General features: G+C 49.9%; 1 protein-coding gene across 1 annotated transcript in view; it reads right to left on the bottom strand.

The window, feature by feature from the left end:
- Positions 1 to 394: 394 nt before the first annotated feature.
- The window catches only part of LOC311248304 (protein O-GlcNAcase), a gene marked incomplete at its 3' end in the record, with an annotated part of 77,702 nt that continues 54,325 nt past the window's right edge, over positions 395 to 23,771 (bottom strand). The window contains exons 5-13 of the mRNA XM_084337987.1: positions 20,648 to 21,126; positions 19,083 to 19,257; positions 18,238 to 18,294; positions 16,985 to 17,070; positions 14,260 to 14,364; positions 4,045 to 4,136; positions 2,392 to 2,581; positions 1,831 to 1,990; positions 395 to 531 (exon numbers count right to left, since the gene is read on the bottom strand). Of these exons, the coding sequence (XP_084194113.1) occupies positions 395 to 531; positions 1,831 to 1,990; positions 2,392 to 2,581; positions 4,045 to 4,136; positions 14,260 to 14,364; positions 16,985 to 17,070; positions 18,238 to 18,294; positions 19,083 to 19,257; positions 20,648 to 21,126 (1,481 nt within the window). The remainder of the gene's footprint in view (positions 532 to 1,830; positions 1,991 to 2,391; positions 2,582 to 4,044; positions 4,137 to 14,259; positions 14,365 to 16,984; positions 17,071 to 18,237; positions 18,295 to 19,082; positions 19,258 to 20,647; positions 21,127 to 23,771) is intronic.

Here is a 23,771-nt window from a genome sequence, read left to right as displayed (position 1 = left end):
CAGACCTCAGCCGTAGCTATCCTGCCCTGTGCGTATTAAATGTACCAGTGTAACCCGGCATGTGCATGTGTGCATGTGTGTGCACTGTATGTCTGCGTGAGCACACGTGTGTAGGTATCCAGTTGAGCATGTGTTTTTGTATATTTCTTGTTTGTGTGTGTATGTCCCTGTGTGTGTGTTCTGTGAGTATGTACAGTTTTGTGCATTTGTGTGTGAACACGCGATTGTGCATGGTTGCGTGTATACAGTATGTGTGAGTGTGTTTGTATGTCTATGTTGATTTGCATGTAGTGCGTGTGCGTGTGCGTGTGTGTGTGTGTGCGTGCGTGCGTGCGTGCGTGCGTGCGTGCGTGCGTGTGTGTGTGTGTGTGCGTGTGTGTGTGTGTGTGTGTGCTCAAAGCAGCCTCCCCAGAACCACTCCCTCTCTGTTCCTAGCTTCTCCTCGCAGGATCTCCAGGAAGCCCATCTTGGTGAGGAACTCCAGCCGTAGTCGGTCTGTAGGCTGTACCTCACAGAACACACCCTGAGAACCTAGAACACACAGAACACACCCTGAGAACCTAGAACACACAGAACACACCCTGAGAACCTGGAACACACAGAACACACCCTGAGAACCTAGAACACACAGAACACACCCTGAGAACCTGGAACACACAGAACACACCCTGAGAACCTAGAACACACAGAACACACCCTGAGAACCTGGAACACACAGAACACACCCTGAGAACCTAGAACACACAGAACACACCCTGAGAACCTAGAACACACAGAACACACCCTGAGAACCTGGAACACACAGAACACACCCTGAGAACCTAGAACACACAGAACACACCCTGAGAACCTAGAACACACAGAACACACCCTGAGAACCTAGAACACACAGAACACACCCTGATAACCTAGAACACACAGAACACACTCTGAGAACCTAGAACACACAGAACACACCCTGAGAACCTGGAACACACAGAACACACCCTGAGAACCTAGAACACACAGAACACACCCTGAGAACCTGGAACACACAGAACACACCCTGAGAACCTAGAACACACAGAACACACCCTGAGAACCTAGAACACACAGAACACACCCTGAGAACCTAGAACACACAGAACACACCCTGAGAACCTAGAACACACAGAACACACCCTGAGATCCTAGAACACACCCTGAGAACCTAGAACACACAGAACACACCCTGAGATCCTAGAACACACCCTGAGAACCTAGAACACACAGAACACACCCTGAGAACCTGGAACACACAGAACACACCCTGAGAACCTAGAACACACAGAACACACCCTGAGAACCTAGAACAGAACCTAGAACACACAGAACACACCCTGAGAACCTAGAACACACAGAACACACCCTGAGAACCTACAGAACCTACATCACACGCAGAGAAGGAAGAAACAGAAAAACAGGCAACAAAAGAGATATTTCTTCAGGTAACTTTGTTTCATGCTCTATATGAGGCATCTATATGAGGCAGTAGCCTTTTATGGATTTAGTGGCGCTGGTTGTAGCCGTTCACCGCGTCTCCTGCACGGCTGCTGTTTTCTCTTGTTCAACTCTAATGATTCAACTTTAGCTAAAGAAGATACGTATTCATGAAAAAGGTTTAAAGTCGTACATGCAATATGTATCTTTTTTTCCCCTACAGCACTCACTTGTGCCACAGATTGTATCACAGAGAGACACCTATAGACAGAAGGACAGACACACACGGAGACGCACACACAGAGACGCACACGCGGAGACGCACACACGGAGACGCACACACGGAGACGCACACACGGAGACGCTCCCTACCGTTGGCCTTGAGTGCAGTGAGCAGGGCGGTCAGCAGGGTGCGGCTGACACTCACATCCACCAGCTCAGGGAGAGCGTCCAGACGCAGCTGGGAGGAGAAGTGGAGGAGCAGAGAGTCTGGGTACTCACCTTGATCCTCCTCCATACACTGAAACAAGTCCTGGAGAGAGGGGGGAGGGAGGGAGGGAGGGAGGGAGGGAGGGAGGGAGGGAGGGAGGGAGGGGACGTTGGAGTGATGGAGAAAGAGATAGAGGGAGAGAGAAAGAGGTAGGGATGAAAAGGAGGGAGGTGGAGAGAAGGAAGGAAGGAATAGTGACAAGGAGGGATGTAGGGAGGTGATGAGAGAAACGGAGAGAGAGGGAGAAAGAGAGAAGGGGTAGGGAGGGAGGTTGGAGAGGTCGAGAAAAAGGGAGAGAGGGGAGAGAGTGTCATTTCACCTGTGTGTGTATTTACGTGTGTGTGTGTGTGTGTGTGTGTGTGTGTGTGTGTGTGTGTGTGTGTGTGTGTGTGTGTGTGTGTGTGTGTGTGTGTGTGTGTGTGTGTGTGTGTGTGTGTGTGTACCTGTGCCCCGAGGTGCATGCCTTGCCCTCTGGGAGGGTACTTGTCCCTCATGGCGGGCAGCCAGCTGGCCTGGCAGCGCCTGGTGAAGGAGCGGACGTCCTGGATGCCCAGCACGCAGCCACACACGCCCAGCTCGTCCTCCAGGATGAAGCTGTACTCTGGACACAGTGCCAGGCACGCTCCCAGACACCTGGGGGGAGCCGCACATTAGATCTGATTAAATTACATTAAAATGTATATTGTCATTATACAGTACAGTATAAAGTACAGTACAACGGAAATACGTTGGCATCTGACCAGAGTGAAAATGTAACAGTAAAGTGCAATAGCAATATACAATGTACAATTTATACAAGTGATTAAACTGGAGTATATATAAATGAGTACTACTGGGTAATAATGCTAATCAAATGTATGTACAGTTTTATAGTAGTGATACAGGTATAAAATAAATAAAAGTCATACACAAGTGTAACTAGTAAGAGTAGGTAAGGGATATAAACATATATATATATATATATATATATATATATATATATATATATATATATATATATATATATATATATATATATATATACTGGTATGTAAAATATACAGGTATGTAAAAAGGATTATATGCAGGAATAGACACAATTTAACTCATACACACATCGACAATCCCTCCTTTATCCAAACTTCTGACCTATTTAGCCAAATATGCTTTTTAATAATAACCACACTGCTAGGGGACATATCATCAGCCCTCTCTATACTACTGTATATGTATTGGGCTGGGAAATAAATATCAATTGCTTAATTTGAATCTAATCGATTCTAGAGTTTTAGTAGTTAAGAGTTAGACATGTCCAACAGTTCTCACGTTCTGCTGTTGTTAGTTATCCAGCTGGTGGCACTAGTTACTACACTAGTTACTACACTAGTTACTACACTAGTTACTACACTAGTACACTACACTAGTTACTACACTAGTTACTACACTAGTTACTACACTAGTTACTACACTAGTTACTACACTAGTACACTACACTAGTTACTACACTAGTTACTACACTAGTTATCCAGCTGGTGGCACTAGTTACTACACTAGTTACTACACTAGTTACTACACTAGTTACTACACTAGTTACTACACTAGTACACTACACTAGTACACTACACTAGTTAACCTACTATGGAAACTCAGTTGACCAAATTATATCTTTTGACAACAATAACAGCTGCTGCCCCGTGAAACCAGCGCCATCAAGCCTAATGGAATCCATATGGAATCAAAATCAGTAATCAGTGCCGATACCCAGCCCTATATATGTATATAATATATTACTCTCTGTATTGTACTTGATTAATAATACCATTTGTCAGTTCTTAAGAGGGGCATGGAAGTGTATGCGATGCAATGCTATAATCTATATTCTATCTTTGCAATTATTGGAATTTCCTGATGGCTTTATAGAATTAAACTGCAAATGATATCCAACAGGGCAAACTAGAATGGATGCACACGGCTATTTAATAAGGAGGACAGAGGTATTGGATGCAATTAGTTGTAGTTAGCTGTAATTATGTAACTGATTTTTCCCAGCTCATCAAAGATCACTATGCAGAAGATCCCCCCCCCCCCCGCCCCCACACACACACACACACACACACCTGTCTCCTATGATGTCAGGGTGAGCAGCGCTGGATTCTTGGCCGCCCTGAGTCCTGTAGTGAAGCTGGCGCACCATCCGGTACAGTTCCGCCTGCATGCATGCACACACACACACACACACACACACACACACACACACACACACACACACACACACACACACACACACACACACACACACACACACACACACACACACACACACACACACACACACACACACACACACACACACACACACACACACACACACACACACACACACACACACACACACACACAAATATTATTCATTTTAAACATGTTTATATTATTTATAGGGCTATAAAACAAAAAAACTAAAAAATATATTTCTTATTCTTCTCTCTTTTAACCAGGGGGGGGTCGGCGCCCGAGCGCCCCTAGTGGCCAGCCGCCACTGGGAGGAGGTGGCTACAACATCAACACACAGTGACTACATGCAGTCACTGTGTGTTGATGTAGCCAGCGGGTAAATCGCGATTTTTTTATTTGTTTGTCATGACAAACCAATTACATAATCCAACATATGTGTAAAAGCACAACATATTCCAGTTAACGGTATATTTTTTTAATGATTTGTTACGGCGTAGTCGTTCTATATGAATTGAAAATGGGGGACCCTGATGTAAACAAGATGAAAGTCTTTCTCTGGTCTGCCTCCCCTTAACAATTGTGTGTATTGAGCCGTACTGTATTGTACCCATTCTGCAATCTGTTAAATAAAGTTTTCATTCATTCATTCATTCATTCATTCATTCATTCATTCATTCATTCATTCATTCATTCATTCATTCATTCATTCATTCATTCATTCATTCATTCATTCATTCATTCATTCAGTCAGTCAATACTTCCATGCGTATAAATTGAGGAAGCGAGCGCGTCCGCGGCCGCTCGCTCTGCCGCGCGTGGCAGCGGCAGAGAGAGCGGTGGATAGGGGGGCGGGTCACGTGGGGGTCGCGGCCAATCAGAGGAACCCGGAAACCGAATTCCGTTGCGTAAGCGATACACGCTTCCTGGACCCCCACTCATTCTTAAACTGAAATGCGCATTCTCGTTCAATACATTTGCATACAGACACGCCCCGCCAGCTCCTTATAAGGCGAATGAGGCGTGTGCAAAACGGTGAGGGCGGTGTGCAAAACAGCAGAGGTTCGGAATTGCCTCTGCACCATGCTGATCCATTCAACAGGAAGCGATTTGCGACTGATCTCAAAATGAGATTAGATTCAAATGTATTATTATTATACAGCACAAGTACAATACACCACTATCTGACCAGAGTGGATAAATAAATGCTCCATAAATAAATAAATATAAAATTTAAATAAAAAAACGGCTTAGTGCGGCAGCCTCAGCGGACGAGTGCACACACACCAGGCCACGTGAGCGGATCGGCGCGGCCGAGAAATCCGCTCTTCGCTCTTTAAAGCTTGGTCCGCTCCGCTAATCGTTCATGTTGACCCCGCCCCCAAGTCGCTCTCCGCTCGCTCCCCGCTCACCTTGAATCGAGCGCTCCCCGCGCCACATCGCTCGGCATTTTTTTTTTTTTTTTTTGAGCATGGTGTAAATTAGCTCAAACTACAACAGTCTACACCCCCTGGGCCCCTTAACAATTGTTTGTATTGAGCCGCATTGTAATTGTACCCATTCTGCAATGTTAAATAACGTTGTTTATCCATTCACTAGCTCTATTAAGTGATGATAGGCTAGCCGAGCCACAATGCTATGGTCGCTGCCATTAACGTTAGCATGTAAGCTAACGTCAACAACAATGGCGTCGATACTTTTTCTAACAGGAGTGAGTGAAGGAGGAGGAGGAGTGAAGCCTGAACAGGATATCACAGGTTCACCCTTCTCATTGGTTGAAAATGGCCTTCATGTTAGTACATCGCCATCTGTTGCTTTGGCATTGTACTGCATGTATATTACATCAACAGTGTTAAACCACTGTGAGCGGCCTGGAGTGGATTGGAGCGGAGGAGAACTCTCGCTCCGGACGTCGCGCCGACTCATTTTAAAACCCACTCCTCGCTCACATCAAAACCGGCCGCTCCGCGCCCCGCGCCGCTCACGCTCCGATCCGCTCACATGCACTGACACACACCCACGTACTGTATATGTGCAAAATAAATCGTTCCAGCAAAGTAGGCTTCTATTATTCTAATGACTTGTTTTATTAGGTAGCCAATCGTGCAGTAGGTTGGGAAATACCTGACCTGTCACCTATCTCTCTCTGAAAGGTCCCTGTGGCTAAAACCCAGAGTGCGCTCAGAACTTGTAGGTGTGGAGGTACAGGATTTGAACGGCGTGTTGTTGTGTCTAGGGCTGACCTCGACTAGTCGAATAGTCGACTAATCGATTGAAAGGAGCCGTAGTCGACTGCCAACCTCTTAGTCGAATGCAAGATGTATCTGTTAGGGTTTGTGGAGATGTGTAGAACCCAAATGCTGGACAGTGGAGGGTGAGAGAGACGAGGCACGAGTCGACGTTGTAATTGACAAGTTTTACTGGAGTAGCAGTAAACAGGGAACATTACAGGGGAAAACAAAACCGAACTAGAAAACACGGGAAACAACCTCAGCAAAGCTAGAAAACATGAACTAGAAATACGGGAACGGACTCACGAGGAAATACAGGATAACAAGGGTTTTCACGAGGGGAACACAAGGTAGGCAGAACGCGTGAATATTAAAGGCAACCTGTGTTCAGCTTTTCTCTGATTGGCCACGACCCCCCGCCCCCTTTTGCCGCAAACGCGGCAGCAGAGGTCCCTGCAAGGTCCCAAATTAAATGAATGAAGCGCGCAGCGAACGCTGCAGCAGAGTGTATAATGTTATTTCGCGGAGCATAATGTATAATGTTATTTCGCCCGTTTGTAACGTCATAACATCGCCGGAGGCTGCTGACTGATTAATAATAAGCTCTCTTTATTTCGCTTCCATTCATTTTGGGGGACGATGTTCAAATATCATACTTCTGAAGTATAAACAAACTATACTGCTGTGACGATTTTGAATATCTTAACATGTATTTACGCCCATACAATTTTTTAGATGAATGATTGTGGATATAATATAGAAAACTCATCATTATGATATTGTCAGATGGCGTTGTCAGATGTGTAGAATTCACCTACTACTCTCTCTGCCGCGTCCTCTCTGCCGCGTAACAACACACAGAGCGGCGCGGCGCGGATAAGGGCGTGTGCTAGGGCGGTCATGTGGCCGTGTGGCCAATCAGGGAAACGCTGAACGAGAAGCTGAACACAAGTAGGTTGCCTTTAATATTCACGCAGGCAGAACAGCACGGGAAGGTACTGGCACAGGAGACAAAACAATGGCGCGACACTGGTATACAGGGGGCGGCATGAATATATAGAGGACTAATTAGACTGATAAGAAACAGCTGGGCTGACAGGCTAGGACACAGAACACTAACACAAAGAATACATGAGGAGTAGACTAACATATGAATATGAATACACACAGGGAACAACAGGGCTAGACTAGGACATAAGAATATACACAGGGAACACAGGGCTAAATAACAAGGGGCTCACTGGAACATAAACATCCCCAGACAGGGGAGGACATTAGTAACTACAGTCAACAGGCTCCAGACAATATGTAACCACAGGGAGGTCGCCTGTGCCTGTAGTAGCGCGAACAGACCGCCAGGGGGTGGCAGAGGATTGTTCAGAGAGTTCTGATTATGACAGTACCCTCCCCCGAAGAGGCGGCTCCCAGACGACCCATAAGACCGATCAGGGACAGGCAGGGCGAACGGCCGAGACCCAGAAAAAAACTGGGGACGAGGACACGGAAAACTGGAGCCGGGGGGGGGGGGGGGGGGGGGGGGCGGAGAAAAGAACCCGGACGGGGGCCACTCCAGGTGCTGACCTCGGGATCGAACCAGGGGGCCCGGAGAAGAGGGGCAAAGGTGACGACCCCGGAGTAGGACCCCGGACGGGGGCCACTCCAGGTGCTGACCTCGGGATCAAACCAGGGGGCCCGGAGAAGAGGGGCGAAGGCGGCGGCCCCCGGAGTAGGACCCCGGACGGGGGACACTCCGGGTGCAGATCTTGGGACTGGGCGCAGGACCTCGGATGGGGGTCCCCCCCGGCGTAGATCTCGGTGCAGACCTCGGCGTTGACCACGGCGCAGACCACGGCGTAGACCACTAAGCAGGGCTGGGCCAGACGAGGAGCCGGGACCAGACGAGGAGCCGGGACCAGACAAGGAGCCGGGACCAGACGAGGAGCCGGGACCAGACGAGGAGCCGGGACCAGACGAGGAGCTGGGACCAGACGAAGGGCCGGGACCAGACGAGGAGCCGGGACCAGACAAGGAGCCGGGACCAGACGAGGAGCCGGGACCAGACAAGGAGCCGGGACCAGACGAGGAGCCGGGACCAGACAAGGAGCTGGGACCAGACGAGGAGCCGGGACCAGACGAGGAGCCGGGACCAGACGAGGAGGTCGGCGTGGAGGCCGGACCGGACGTAGAGACGAGACCCGATGTGGGAGCTGGACCAGACGACGAGGAAGGGCCGGGCGCGGAGGCCAGGCCGGACGTTGAGATGGGACCAGGCAAGAAACCGGAGGCAGGCGACTCCCCAGGGACAGGAGCAGGAGCACGACCCGGACTAGACGTCGGGGTCTCCCGGGAGCCAGAGGAGGAACAGGGGCCATAGGGAACGAGCTAGCTGACGGGGCAGTCCTAGCTGTGGAAGTCTGGCAAACTGCAGGGGCTGAGCTAGCAGACGGGGCTGTACTAGCTGTTGAGGCCTGGTTAGCTGCAGGGGCTAAGCTAGCAGATGGAGCTGTACTAGCTGTGGAAGCCTGGTCAGCTGCAGGGGCTAAGCCAGCAGACAGGGCTGTACTACTGTAGCTGTTGAGACCATGGGGTTAGCTGACAGGGCGGCTCCAGGTAAACTGACCTTGCTAGCTGAAGGGGGAGTCCTAGCAGTGGGAGACAAGCTAGCTGAATGAGCTACACACACAGTGGGGCTAGCTGTAGGAACCATGCTAGCAGTAGGGACTGGACTAGTTACCTGGGTAGTGCTAGCTGCAGGACCTGTGCTAGCTGCAAGGGCTACACTAGTGGGGGCTAGGTTAGCTGCCTGGGCAATGCTAGCTGCAGGGCCTGTGCTAGCTGTATGTGCTACACTAGCGGGGGAAACTGAGGTGCCAGCTGCAGTACCTACACTAGCAGGCAGTGCTACACTAGTAGGTATAATAATAATGCAGGACCTGCTCAGAGGTCTTTAATTGGCACGCAATTATCCTCAACAAACACACACACACACCGGAACACACACGCATGCATTGTCTGTAGGATCGCCGATGCGATTCGTCTCTGCGATTAACCCATCCCGTCGTCCTTCCCCCCCAAGGGCAGCCGGGAGCAGACAGGCGTCAACGTGAGCCGCGCCAGGGGACCAATCCAAGTGCTCCTGTCCGTCTTCGTCAAGGACGCCACAGCGTTAGCGATCTGTTGTTGTGCATGTTTTTCCATTGGGTTTATCTTATCGGGGGGGAAACCCTTGCGAGCACGGGGAGAACATGCAAACTCCACACAGAAAGGCCTGGGAGATACCCCACCTGGGTACCTGGCATCATGGAAACCTGGTCCCCAAGCGGGAATCGAACCCTGGACCTTCTTGCTGTGAGGCGACAGTGTTAACCACTACACCACCGTGCCGCTGAAGTCAGGGGGGAAGCTACAGGGGCTGAACCAGCTCTAGGGGCTATGGTAGCAGCAGACGCTAAGCTGGCAGTTGAGTCCTGGTTCGCTGTAGAGGCTAAGCTATCTGCAAAGGGCCTGACAGGGTTAGCAGCCTGGCAGTCGGCTGGGGAGTTGGGGTCTTGGAAAAGCACCCTAAACATGTTCCCGGCCAGTAACCGGAGTTTGCATGCTGTTCCAGGACTCCACTTCATCATAAAGAACACCAGGCGATAAGCGCTCTTTCGCTCCTCCAGACTGCAGGCCGGAGAATAATTGCCCAGGAATTCTTGTAAAAGCAGGAAGGGCTAAGGTGCTAGCTGTAGATGCTACACTAGCAGGAAGGGCTAAGGTGCTAGCTGTAGGGGTTACACTAGCAGGAAGGACTATGCTAGTCTTCTTAGCTTTGCTAGCCTTCTTAGCTTTGCTAGCCTTTTTAGACTTGCTAGCAGTGCATGATACGCTAGCAGACGGGGCTCTAGTGGACTGGACTGAGGCGGTAGCTACCGAGGCTACACTAGCGGCAGAGGCTGTGCTAACCACGGAGGCCATGCCGGCCGAAGGGGCGGTCCCAGCATCTGAGGCTACGTTAGCTATAGGGCCTGTGCACGCGAGGGCAGCTAGGTAGATAGCTACTGCAGAGGCTGCTCTATCACCAAAGGTTCTGCCAGTTGCAGAAGCCTTGCTAGCAGTAGCAGGAGGGAGTAAGCTAGTGGTAGAGAACGAGCCTACACTGAGAAACCATAGTCTTAGCTGTGGGGACGGAGGTTCTGCTAGCTGCACTAGCTAGGGGAGCTAGGCTAGCGGCCGTGCTAGTAGCCTGGGCTGTGTTAGCAGAGAGGGGGCTAGCTGCACTAGCTAGGGGAGCTAGGCTAGCGGCCGTGCTAGTAGCCTGGGCTGTGTTAGCAGAGAGGGGGCTAGCTGCACTAGCTACGGGAGCTAGGCTAGCGGCCGTGCTAGTAGCCTGGGCTGTGTTAGCAGAGAGGGGGCTAGCTGCACTAGCTACGGGAGCTAGGCTAGCGGCTGTGCTAGTAGCCTGGGCTGTGTTAGCAGAGAGGGGGCTAGCTGTACTAGCTACGGGAGCTAGGCTAGCGGCTGTGCTAGTAGCCTGGGCTGTGTTAGCAGAGAGGGGGCTAGCTGCACTAGCTACGGGAGCTAGGCTAGCGGCTGTGCTAGTAGCCTGGGCTGTGTTAGCAGAGAGGGGGCTAGCTGTACTAGCTACGGGAGCTAGGCTAGCGGCTGTGCTAGTAGCCTGGGCTGTGTTAGCAGAGAGGGGGCTAGCTGTACTAGCTACGGGAGCTAGGCTAGCGGCTGTGCTAGTAGCCTGGGCTGTGTTAGCAGAGAGGGGGCTAGCTGCACTAGCTAGGGGAGCTAGGCTAGCGGCAGTGCTAGTAGCCTGGGCTGTGTTAGCAGAGAGGGGGCTAGCTGTACTAGCTACGGGAGCTAGGCTAGCGGCAGTGCTAGTAGCCTGGGCTGTGTTAGCAGAGAGGGGGCTAGCTGTACTAGCTACGGGAGCTAGGCTAGCGGCAGTGCTAGTAGCCTGGGCTGTGTTAGCAGAGAGGGGGCTAGCTGTACTAGCTACGGGAGCTAGGCTAGCGGCAGTGCTAGTAGCCTGGGCTGTGTTAGCAGAGAGGGGGCTAGCTGCACTAGCTACGGGAGCTAGGCTAGCGGCTGTGCTAGTAGCCTGGGCTGTGTTAGCAGAGAGGGGGCTAGCTGTACTAGCTACGGGAGCTAGGCTAGCGGCTGTGCTAGTAGCCTGGGCTGTGTTAGCAGAGAGGGGGCTAGCTGTACTAGCTACGGGAGCTAGGCTAGCGGCTGTGCTAGTAGCCTGGGCTGTGTTAGCAGAGAGGGGGCTAGCTGCACTAGCTACGGGAGCTAGGCTAGCGGCTGTGCTAGTAGCCTGGGCTGTGTTAGCAGAGAGGGGGCTAGCTGTACTAGCTACGGGAGCTAGGCTAGCGGCTGTGCTAGTAGCCTGGGCTGTGTTAGCAGAGAGGGGGCTAGCTGTACTAGCTACGGGAGCTAGGCTAGCGGCTGTGCTAGTAGCCTGGGCTGTGTTAGCAGAGAGGGGGCTAGCTGTACTAGCTACGGGAGCTAGGCTAGCTTCTGTGCTAGTAGCCTGGGCTGTGTTAGCAGAGAGGGGGCTAGCTGTACTAGCTACGGGAGCTAGGCTAGCGGCTGTGCTAGTAGCCTGGGCTGTGTTAGCAGAGAGGGGGCTAGCTGTACTAGCTACGGGAGCTAGGCTAGCGGCTGTGCTAGTAGCCTGGGCTGTGTTAGCAGAGAGGGGGCTAGCTGTACTAGCTACGGGAGCTAGGCTAGCGGCTGTGCTAGTAGCCTGGGCTGTGTTAGCAGAGAGGGGGCTAGCTGTACTAGCTACGGGAGCTAGGCTAGCGGCTGTGCTAGTAGCCTGGGCTGTGTTAGCAGAGAGGGGGCTAGCTGTACTAGCTACGGGAGCTAGGCTAGCGGCAGTGCTAGTAGCCTGGGCTGTGTTAGCAGAGAGGGGGCTAGCTGTACTAGCTACGGGAGCTAGGCTAGCGGCAGTGCTAGTAGCCTGGGCTGTGTTAGCAGAGAGGGGGCTAGCTGTACTAGCTACGGGAGCTAGGCTAGCGGCTGTGCTAGTAGCCTGGGCTGTGTTAGCAGAGAGGGGGCTAGCTGTACTAGCTACGGGAGCTAGGCTAGCGGCTGTGCTAGTAGCCTGGGCTGTGTTAGCAGAGAGGGGGCTAGCTGCACTAGCTACGGGAGCTAGGCTAGCGGCTGTGCTAGTAGCCTGGGCTGTGTTAGCAGAGAGGGGGCTAGCTGCACTAGCTACGGGAGCTAGGCTAGCGGCTGTGCTAGTAGCCTGGGCTGTGTTGGATACAGGGGCTAAACTAGCCATTGCTGCGGTAGCGTTAGGGACATTACTTGCGGGGAAGGACATGCTGGTAGCAATGACTTCGCTGAGGGCAGGGGTCCAGAGCGCCCGAAGCAACCCTACGATCACATGGCCATGTGCCTCCAGCTGAGGCGCCTGCTCCGCGCTGCACTCACTCTCACTCACGGAAGTGAGCAGCGTGTCGGCAGGTAACATTAGAATATTAATGTATGATTCCACCAGGCTCGTTTCCTGACCGGTCCAACGTTTTATTTTTAAATTACCATTCGATTAAGGCAAACTATTTAAGATGTATCATAAAGAAATGCATGAGAAACTCAACCTTGTTTTCTGAAGTTCCTGGGAAGATGATAGAAGGTGATAGAAGGTGTGTGTGTGCGTGTGTGTGTGTGTGTGTGTGTGTGTGTGTGTGTGTGTGTGTGTGTGTGTGTGTGTGTGTGTGTGTGTGTGTGTGCGTGCGTGCGTGCGTGCGTGCGTGCGTGTGTGTACGCGAGTCTGTCTGTTAGACGCAATAGCGCTCTGAGTGCGCGTGCACGGCGTGCATTGTTTCATCGCTGTATCCGTCGCAGCCAATCAGTGCGTAACGCGCTGTGCGTTGAAATATGATGTTTATGATGGAAGCCGGGCGCGATTTGAAGCGGTCTAAGCCAGCAGCCTTAGCAGCGTCTATGATTTCCGTAGCCGCATTTCGCGGAGACGCTCTCTGATTGGCCGACGTCAGTTTCTAGGTTTCTAGGTTTCTAGGTAGGTAGATACTAGTTGTGTTGTTGTGATGCAGCTATTTGTCTTAGAGCGTGACGGCAAGTTCTTTCGACGGTTAAGCTTAGGCATTCTTTCAAAGTTGGTTAAGAGTTTGTCTTAGAACATGGCGATAGAACGCCAGGTAGTTTGCAGTCTGTTCGACGCGGAAATGGGCAAAGAACTCATCACAGTACTTGTGTTGTGTGGTGCTAAGCTAACACTTGGCTAACAAGAAGCTATAATATGGCGGATGCAGTCTGGACAGTGGTCTGGATATACATCAACAGTCTGACTGGGACTGTGGGACAGTGAATTATACACTTTATCAAGCCCTCCTGCCCTAGACGTTTAAACTAAACAGTGAGTATCTCTCTCTCGCTCTCTCTCTCGCTCTCTCTGTGTCTCCGAGAAATGCGGCTACGGAAAGTATTGACGGTGCTGCCTTGCTGAGATGATAATAGCGCTTCAAAACGCGCTGCTGTGTTGTGAACTATAACATTAATTTCGCTGCTGCTGATGCATAATGTATGAATTAATGAATGGTGAGTTGTTTAAAATGACAACATATACATGTGTTAATTATTTTATTGGATTGATCCGAGAGACTGAGAGAGAGATTGCTCCAGAGCATTTATTAACGTTACATTTTCAACTCGACCTAACGTGAACCCCCTGCGACCACCCAACAGTAGATAGTACGGGCCGCTACTGGTGTGTGTGTGTGTGTGTGTGTGTGTGTGTGTGTGTGTGTGTGTGTGTGTGTGTGTGTGTGTGTGTGTGTGTGTGTGTGTGTGTGTGTGTGTGTGTGTGTGTGTGTGTGTGTGTGTGTGTGTGTGTGTGTGTGTGGTGCCTCTCACCTTGTCCTTGCTGTGGTACGGCCTGACACTGTAGAGACGAGAGGTAGGGAAGAGAGGAGGGGGATGGGTGAAGAGCTCGCTACTGCTGCCTATAGGAAGAAGCATCTACACACACACACACACACACACACACACACACACACACACACACACACACACACACACACACACACACACACACACACACACACACACACACACACACACACACACACACACACACACACACACACACACACACACACACACACACACACACGTTAGCATTATGTGTTGTGAAAAGATGGCTAAATGATGTAGGATGTTAGTATGTTTGTGTATAATGGTATCGCCATTACTAATGCCAAAGCTTCTTTCTTTCACCATAGGATCGAGGCCTCTGCCAAGAATCTTCGCAAACTGCATGCTATCATGTCCTCCCTCCTCACTCCCCCCCCCACCCCCCCCCCTCCCTCATCTTTCTCTGCCGAAGACTTTGCGATCTTCTTTGAGGAAAAAGTGGAGAACATCCGCAGCTCCTTCTCCCAACCCCCACCCATTCCAAATACTGAATCGAGAACCTCATCCTTCACTCTGTCATCTTTCTCTCCCATTACAGAAGCCGAGACCCTGACACTGGTAACGTCGACCCGTCCGACTACATGCCAGCTGGACCAGCTACCCTCCCCACTCCTCCAGACCATAGCACCAGACATCCTCCCATTCCTAACTGCAACCATCAACTCCTCACTCAACTCGGGGGTGGTCCCCACCTCCCTAAAACAACGCCGCTCATAAAAAAACAACCCTGAACCCTACCGTCATAGGCAACTACCGTCCTGTCTCTCTTCTCTCCTTCCTTTCTAAAACACTTGAACGTGCTGTATCCAACCAACTTACTGCTTATCTCTTACAGAATGACCTCCTAGACCCCAATCAGTCTGGCTTCTGGACTGGCCACTCCACAGAAACAGCCCTCATTGCGGTCACAGAGGCACTTCACTTAGCAAAAGCGAAAGGCCTCTCCTCTGTCCTGATTCTCCTAGATCTATCTGCAGCCTTCGACACAGTCAACCACCAGATCCTCCTCACGGCCCTCGCAGCAATGGGAGTGGCTGGCTCTGCGCTGACATGGCTGTCATCATACCTCAATGACCGCTCCTACCAAGTGTCATGGAGAGGGACCCTGTCGGCCACCCGCCCCCTGCGGACGGGTGTCCCCCAGGGCTTGGTTTTAGGACCCCTTCTCTTCTACCTCTACACTAAATCACTGGGTAACATTATCACGTCTCATGGCTTCTCCTACCATAGTTATGCCGACGATACTCAACTCTTCCTCTCCTTCCCTCCCTCAGATATCCACGTCTCTGAGCGGATCTCGGCCTGTCTGCCCGACATCTCCGCCTGGATGAGAACCAACCACCTCAAACTGAACCTAAGCAAAACAGAATTGCTCCACCTGCCGGCCAAATCCTCCCCCCTGACCGACCTTTCCATCACAGTCGAGAATGCAGCTGTGACCGCGTCCCCGACCCAAGAACCTTGGTGTTGTCCTCGACGACCAGTTGAACTTCTCTGCTCACATCGCAGCGACAACCAGAACCTGCCGATTCCTCCTGAGCAACGTCAGAAGGATCCGCCCCTTCCTGACAAAAGAAGCCACCCAACTCCTCGTCCAATCAACAGTCATCTCCCGCCTCGACTACTGCAACGCACTGCTCGCTGGCCTCCCGGCCACTGCCACTAAGCCTCTTCAACTCATTCAGAACGCAGCGGCCCGCCTGATCTCAAACCTACCGAAGTCGGCCCATGTCACCCCACTTCTTAGGGACCTGCACTGGCTCCCCATTGCTGCACGAATCCGCTTCAAGGCCCTCGACCTAGCATACCGTGCGGCAAAGGGAACCGCTCCCGCCTACCTCCGGTCAATGGTCTCTAACTACACACCCTCAAGACCCCTACGCTCTGCATCTTCTGACCGCCTCAGACCTACTCCTATCCAAGCTCCGGGAGGGTCATCAAAGAGAAGTCGCCTATTCTCAGTCCTTGCCCCACAATGGTGGAATGAACTACCCACCCCAGTTAGGACAGCCGAAACACGTCCAATCTTTCGCCGTCGACTAAAGACGCATTTCTTCAACCATTATCTGAATTAAAAAAAGAAAAAAAATATCTAACCCTAACTAACCGTACTGTCATGCACTTGTCCTAATAAACTAACCTACACTGTAGCACTCAACACTTTGATGAACATTGTTACTCAGCTGATAGAGTTGTGCCATTCCTGATGGCTTGTCGTACAGAACTTGTAAGTCGCTTTGGATAAAAACGTCAGCTAAATGACTAAATGTAAATGTAAACCCAAACATAGGACAAGAAAATTAACATACAAAAACGAATCAATAAAAAATGTAAAATGTTCCAAAGCGTCTAGTGTGAGGGAAATACAAAAGATGAAGAATTATTTAATTCACTAAGATTGGTAAAAAAAAAAGCTCTATAAAGACCCTGTTAAAGTACTGCTTTAGCTTGATTTCAGTGTGCATTCATGAATAAAATAAAAACGCAAGTAAACTTAAGATAAATGTTCAATTGTCCTCGTTTTTGGATTGAAATTAACCATTTAAATGCACGGATTAATCAGTAAAATAATCGTTGGATGAATCGATTACTTAAATAATGGTTAGTAGCAGTTCTAAAATAAAAATAATGATATTTGGACATACAGTACACACACACAACCTACCTGAACCTCTCCAGATACGCCTCCTTTGAACACCCAGGGCTCGGACTCCACCCCTAGTAGGTCCGCCCCTGTGGTCTCCCCACACCCTATCAGAGACAAGAAACCCTTGTCAATCATATTGGTAAGATTCGAAAGAAACAGCCAGTATAATGCTAGCAGAGTGGTATCTACAATTAACCAACAACAATAAAGAAACAGCCAGTCAAATGCTTATAGAGTGGTATCTACAATTAACCAACAACAATAAAGAAACAGACAGTAAAATGCTAGCAGAGTGGTATCTACAATTAACCAACAACAATAAAGAAACAGACAGTAAAATGCTAGCAGAGTGGTATCTACAATTAACCAACAACAATAAAGAAACAGACAGTAAAATGCTAGCAGAGTGGTATCTACAATTAACCAACAACAATAAAGAAACAGACAGTAAAATGCTTACAGAGTGGTATCTACAATTAACCGACAGCTATAACAAAAAAAATTATTTGCATTTGTAGGTATAGGAATTGTTTTGTACGTGCTTACAGGATTCTTTAAATAGATGACAGACAGTAAATGTATCTTTATCTGCTACAAGGTTGACATTATTATAATAAGTATGGTCTTTCATTAAGTCCGGAGAAAGTACTGTGAAACATATCACTGTCCTGGCCGTCACACATCCATTATGACATCATGAGGGAAGGTGTCCCGTTGCCATGCTGTATCGATATTTTCACACACCTTTATGATTAAGGTTAAATTAATAAACACTCGAGGAGGTTACCCCCACTGTCCATGCCCTCTCTTGCGGAGATACATAGCGTTAATTTCTGAGGACGTGCACAACCGATGTTTCAAAGAAAGGCAGGATGGGCAAATGAGTCATCTTGTGTACGGGAACGCAATTCATGAGTCATCTTGTGTACGGGAACGCAATTCATGAGTCATCTTGTGTACGGGAACGCAATTCATGAGTCATCTTGTGTACGGGAACGCAATTCATGAGTCATCTTGTGTACGGGAACGCAATTCATGAGTCATCTTGTGTACGGGAACGCAATTCATGAGTCATCTTGTGTACGGGAACGCAATTCATGAGTCATCTTGTGTACAGGAACGCAATTCATGAGTCATCTTGTGTACGGGAACGCAATTCATGAGTCATCTTGTGTACGGAAACGCAATTCATGAGTCATCTTGTGTACGGGAACGCAATTCATGAGTCATCTTGTGTACGGGAACGCAATTCATTAGTTGTTTCTACTCACAGTGGAAGCAGTTCTTCCAGCTGCCCAGAGTGGAGCTGTCACTCAATACTCGTCCATCTGAGAGAGAGAGAGAGAGAGAGAGAGAGAGAGAGAGAGAGAGAGAGAGAGAGAGAGAGAGAGAGAGAGAGAGAGAGAGAGAGAGAGAGAGAGAGAGAGAGAGAGAGAGAGAGAGAGAGAGAGAGAGATTTTAGGGTTCTCTCCGATCTCTAGCTTTAGGAGAGAGTGGTGCGTGTTCACAAACCTAACTGAACTGTTCACAAACCTAACTGAACTGTTCACAAACCTAACTGAACTGTTCACAAACCTAACTGAACTGTTCACAAACCTAACTGAACTGTTCACACAAACCTAACTGAACTGTTCACAAACCTAACTGAACTGTTCACAAACCTAACTGAACTGTTCACAAACCTAACTGAACTGTTCTTGGGGCACAGCGAAAACATGAATTCTATATGAATCCTATATGAAAACATATATGAATTCTTAAAAAGAATGACATTCCCCTTTAAAGACGGGGAAAGAATCAAAATAATGACAGGTCAGCAGGAAGGGTACAACTCTTTCAGCTGAGTAACAATGTTCATGAAACAGTGTTGAACTTGGGTGCTACAGTCTTGAGTGCATAGTAGTAAAGACATCAGTATAGTAGGTAGTAATATAGGCAAGGAAGATTATTTAGTGGAAAAGTGCACTAAAAGAGGTTAGAAGAAGGTTTTTCTTTATTTAGTTTTTTTAGATATTAATTGAAGAAGTGTGTTTTTATTCGAGGGAGACTAATATCACCACATTAATCTACAGGACAACTTTACTTCCCCTCCCTGCCTCCCTCCCTCCCTCCTCACCCAGCCAGCAGATGAAGGCCTTGGCCACCAGGGCGGTGTTCCTCAGGTCCCAGACGTAAGGGTAAAGGTCATAGAGCACTGCCCTGTTGGCCCCTCCCACCACGCTGCAGTGGAGTTCCGCGATGTCCTCACACAGAGACAGGAACCTAGAGGCCCGGCCTCGCCACTCATCCACCTGACACACACACACACACACACACACACACACACACACACACACACACACACACACACACACACACACACACACACACACACACACACACACACACACACACACACACACACACACACACACACACACACACACACACATTAATGTGTATGTGAAATATGGGGACATTACTTACACCAAACACACACACAAAGGATAAGACACATCACAGGTTATGGATATAGACATCCAAACACACACAAATACACAAGTTACTGTCATATCAAGGTATGAACCTTTTATAACATGACAACATACACATTCTAAATGGGCCCAAGTCCTGTTGCAGTGTTTGCTAATACAGTCACTGACTGAAACACAGAGGCCCCAAGCTGGTCCCCTGTGCCATCATATACTGTACGCAGGCAGGCAACCACATCATATACTGTACGCAGGCAGGCAACCACATCATATACTGTACGCAGGCAGGCAACCACATCATATACTGTACGCAGGCAGGCAACCACATCATATACTGTACGCAGGCAGGCAACCACATCATATACTGTACGCAGGAAGGCAACCACATCATATACTGTACGCAGGAAGGCAACCACATCATATACTGTACGCAGGCAGGCAACCACATCATATCCTGTACGCAGGCAGGCAACCACATCATATACTGTACGCAGGCAGGCAACCACATCATATACTGTACGCAGGAAGGCAACCACATCATATACTGTACGCAGGCAGGCAACCACATCATATACTGTACGCAGGAAGGCAACCACATCATATACTGTACGCAGGCAGGCAACCACATCATATACTGTACGCAGGCAGGCAACCACATCATATACTGTACGCAGGCAGGCAACCACATCATATCCTGTACGCAGGCAGGCAACCACATCATTTTATCATTCCATTCCATTCCGTCTCATACACCAATGCGGTCTCATCAGAAAACGTAAATAAACTACTAATAGACCACAGGAAAAAAGGTACATAAAGTTATAGTTATATAAGTAATATTTGCGTATTGTATTGTATCTGCAAAAGTCCAAAACAAACGCTGCAAACAGGAGTTTCAGTCACGGGAGAGTATCTGACTATGATTATAGTTAGAGTTTAGGTTTGTTTTAACATTCGCTTAATGGTCAGGGTTAAGACATAACGTTTGGGTTAACGTTTTCTAAAAAGTTAAAGAAGATTTGAATATGTAATATGTACTTATTTGCAATACATACTGTACACGTGTTTGTTACATATTCAATACAATGCGTAAATATATTACTCATGGCTATAACATAACGTATACATAATGTTTTTTCCTGTGGTTGAGTACTTTATTAACATATGTTAAGAAGATTGGGCTGCGTCACACCAACACAGATGAGCCCACCTTCTGTGGCGCGGCCTTGGTGCCGCTGGTGCTGACCAGGTGGCAGTGTGACTTGAGCCAGGTGAGATCCTGCAGGAGCCTCTGGGCTGACGAGCCGTGCTCGTGGGGCAGGTAGTGGAGGCCTACCAGCAGCCGAACCTGGGACTCACTTAGGAGGCCCTTCCCGCCACACAGCCCCCGACCCTGGGCCCTCTGCCTGGGGCCTCCCCCCGGAGCGAGGGCCCCCGGCCTGGAGCCCGGAACCTGCTGGTTGGGATGATTGAGCCTCTTTCTCTCCCCCTCTTCTCCTCCTTCTCTTTCTCGTCCTCTCTCGTCCTCGCCTGGGTCGTGTTGGGGGGAGGAGGGGGGGGAGCTGGAGTCCAGGGGGAAGACGGGGAGGGGTTTGTCAGCGTGGGGAGGGCGGTCGGATCTGTCGGGGGTCTTGGAGCGGGAGGCGGGGGTGGCTGAGGAGCGCTGCTCTGCGTGTCTGCTCTGGCGACCTGTCGGAAGGGGAACAGGAAAACATTGACGAAAGGAGAAGTTGCATGAGCTCCAACCAAACCACAAGGTCTCAGAGTAGAGTTGAATCAGGACCAAACCACAAGGTGTGTGGCACCCTCAGAGTAGGGTTGAATCAGGACCAAACCACAAGGTGTGTGGTGCTCTCAGAGTAGGGTTGAATCAGGACCAAACCACAAGGTGTGTGGCGCCCTCAGAGTAGGTTTGAATCAGGACCAAACCACAAGGTGTGTGGTGCTCTCAGAGTAGGGTTGAATCAGGACCAAACCACAAGGTGTGTGGTGCCTCTCAGAGTAGGGTTGAATCAGGACCAAACCACAAGGTGTGTGGCGCCCTCAGAGTAGGGTTGAATCAGGACCAAACCACAAGGTGTGCGGTGCTCTCAGAGTAGGGTTGAATCAGGACCAAACCACAAGGTGTGTGGCGCCCTCAGAGTAGGGTTGAATCAGGACCAAACCACAAGGTGTGTGGCGCCCTCAGAGTAGGGTTGAATCAGGACCAAACCACAAGGTGTGTGGCGCTCTCAGAGTAGGGTTGAATCAGGACCAAACCACAAGGTGTGTGTTGCTGTCAGAGTAGGGTTGAATCAGGACCAAACCACAAGGTGTGTGGCGCCCTCAGAGTAGGGTTGAATCAGGACCAAACCACAAGGTGTGTGGTGCTCTCAGAGTAGGGTTGAATCAGGACCAAACCACAAGGTGTGCTCTCAGAGTAGGGTTGAATCAGGACCAAACCACAAGGTGTGTGGCGCCCTCAGAGTAGGGTTGAATCAGAACCAAACCACAAGGTGTGTGGTGCCTCTCAGAGTAGGGTTGAATCAGGACCAAACCACAAGGTGTGTGGTGCCCTCAGAGTAGGTTTGAATCAGGACCAAACCACAAGGTGTGTGGTGCCCTCAGAGTAGGGTTGAATCAGGACCAAACCACAAGGTGTGTGGCGCCCTCAGAGTAGGGTTGAATCAGGACCAAACCACAAGGTGTGTGGCGCCCTCAGAGTAGGGTTGAATCAGGACCAAACCACAAGGTGTGTGGTGCTCGCAGAGTAGGGTTGAATCAGGACCAAACCACAAGGTGTGCGGCGTCCTCAGAGTAGGGTTGAATCAGGACCAAACCACAAGGTGTGTGGCGCCCTCAGAGTAGGGTTGAATCAGGACCAAACCACAAGGTGTGTGGCGCCCTCAGAGTAGGGTTGAACCAGGACCAAACCACAAGGTGTGTGGTGCCCTCAGAGAAGGGTTGAATCAGGACCAAACCACAAGGTGTGCTCTCAGAGTAGGGTTGAATCAGGACCAAACCACAAGGTGTGCTCTCAGAGTAGGGTTGAATCAGGACCAAACCACAAGGTGTGTGGTGCCCTCAGAGTAGGGTTGAATCAGGACCAAACCACAAGGTGTGCTCTCAGAGTAGGGTTGAATCAGGACCAAACCACAAGGTGTGTGGTGCCCTCAGAGTAGGGTTGAATCAGGACCAAACCACAAGGTGTGTGGTGCCCTCAGAGTAGGGTTGAATCAGGACCAAACCACAAGGTGTGTGTTGCTGTCAGAGTAGGGTTGAATCAGGACCAAACCACAAGGTGTGTGGCGCCCTCAGAGTAGAGTTGAATCAGGACCAAACCACAAGGTGTGTGGTGCCCTCAGAGTAGGGTTGAATCAGGACCAAACCACAAGGTGTGCGGTGCTCTCAGAGTAGGGTTGAATCAGGACCAAACCACAAGGTGTGCTCTCAGAGTAGGGTTGAATCAGGACCAAACCACAAGGTGTGTGGTGCTCTCAGAGTAGGGTTGAATCAGGACCAAACCACAAGGTGTGCTCTCAGAGTAGGGTTGAATCAGGACCAAACCACAAGGTGTGTGGTGCTCTCAGAGTAGGGTTGAATCAGGACCAAACCACAAGGTGTGTGGTGCCCTCAGAGTAGGGTTGAATCAGGACCAAACCACAAGGTGTGTGGTGCCCTCAGAGTAGGGTTGAATCAGGACCAAACCACAAGGTGTGTGGTGCTCTCAGAGTAGGGTTGAATCAGGACCAAACCACAAGGTGTGTGGTGCCTCTCAGAGTAGGGTTGAATCAGGACCAAACCACAAGGTGTGCTCTCAGAGTAGGGTTGAATCAGGACCAAACCACAAGGTGTGTGGTGCTCTCAGAGTAGGGTTGAATCAGGACCAAACCACAAGGTGTGTGGTGCCCTCAGAGTAGGGTTGAATCAGGACCAAACCACAAGGTGTGCGGTGCCCTCAGAGTAGGGTTGAATCAGGACCAAACCACAAGGTGTGCGGTGCCCTCAGAGTAGGGTTGAATCAGGACCAAACCACAAGGTGTGTGGTGCCCTCAGAGTAGGGTTGAATCAGGACCAAACCACAATGTGTGCGGTGCCCTCAGAGTAGGGTTGAATCAGTACCAAACCACAAGGTGTGTGGTGCTCTCAGAGTAGGGTTGAATCAGGACCAAACCACAAGGTGTGTGGTGCCCTCAGAGTAGGGTTGAATCAGGACCAAACCACAAGGTGTGCGGTGCCCTCAGAGTAGGGTTGAATCAGGACCAAACCACAAGGTGTGTGGCGCTCTCAGAGTAGGGTTGAATCAGGACCAAACCACAAGGTGTGCGGTGCCCTCAGAGTAGGGTTGAATCAGG

This window comes from Notolepis coatsorum, assembly GCF_963971535.1.
Source record: "Notolepis coatsorum genome assembly, chromosome: 1".
NCBI classification, from domain to species: domain Eukaryota; kingdom Metazoa; phylum Chordata; class Actinopteri; order Aulopiformes; family Paralepididae; genus Notolepis; species Notolepis coatsorum.
Note: the sequence above shows the minus strand (reverse complement) of the source record. Positions and strands in the feature narration are given on the sequence as shown.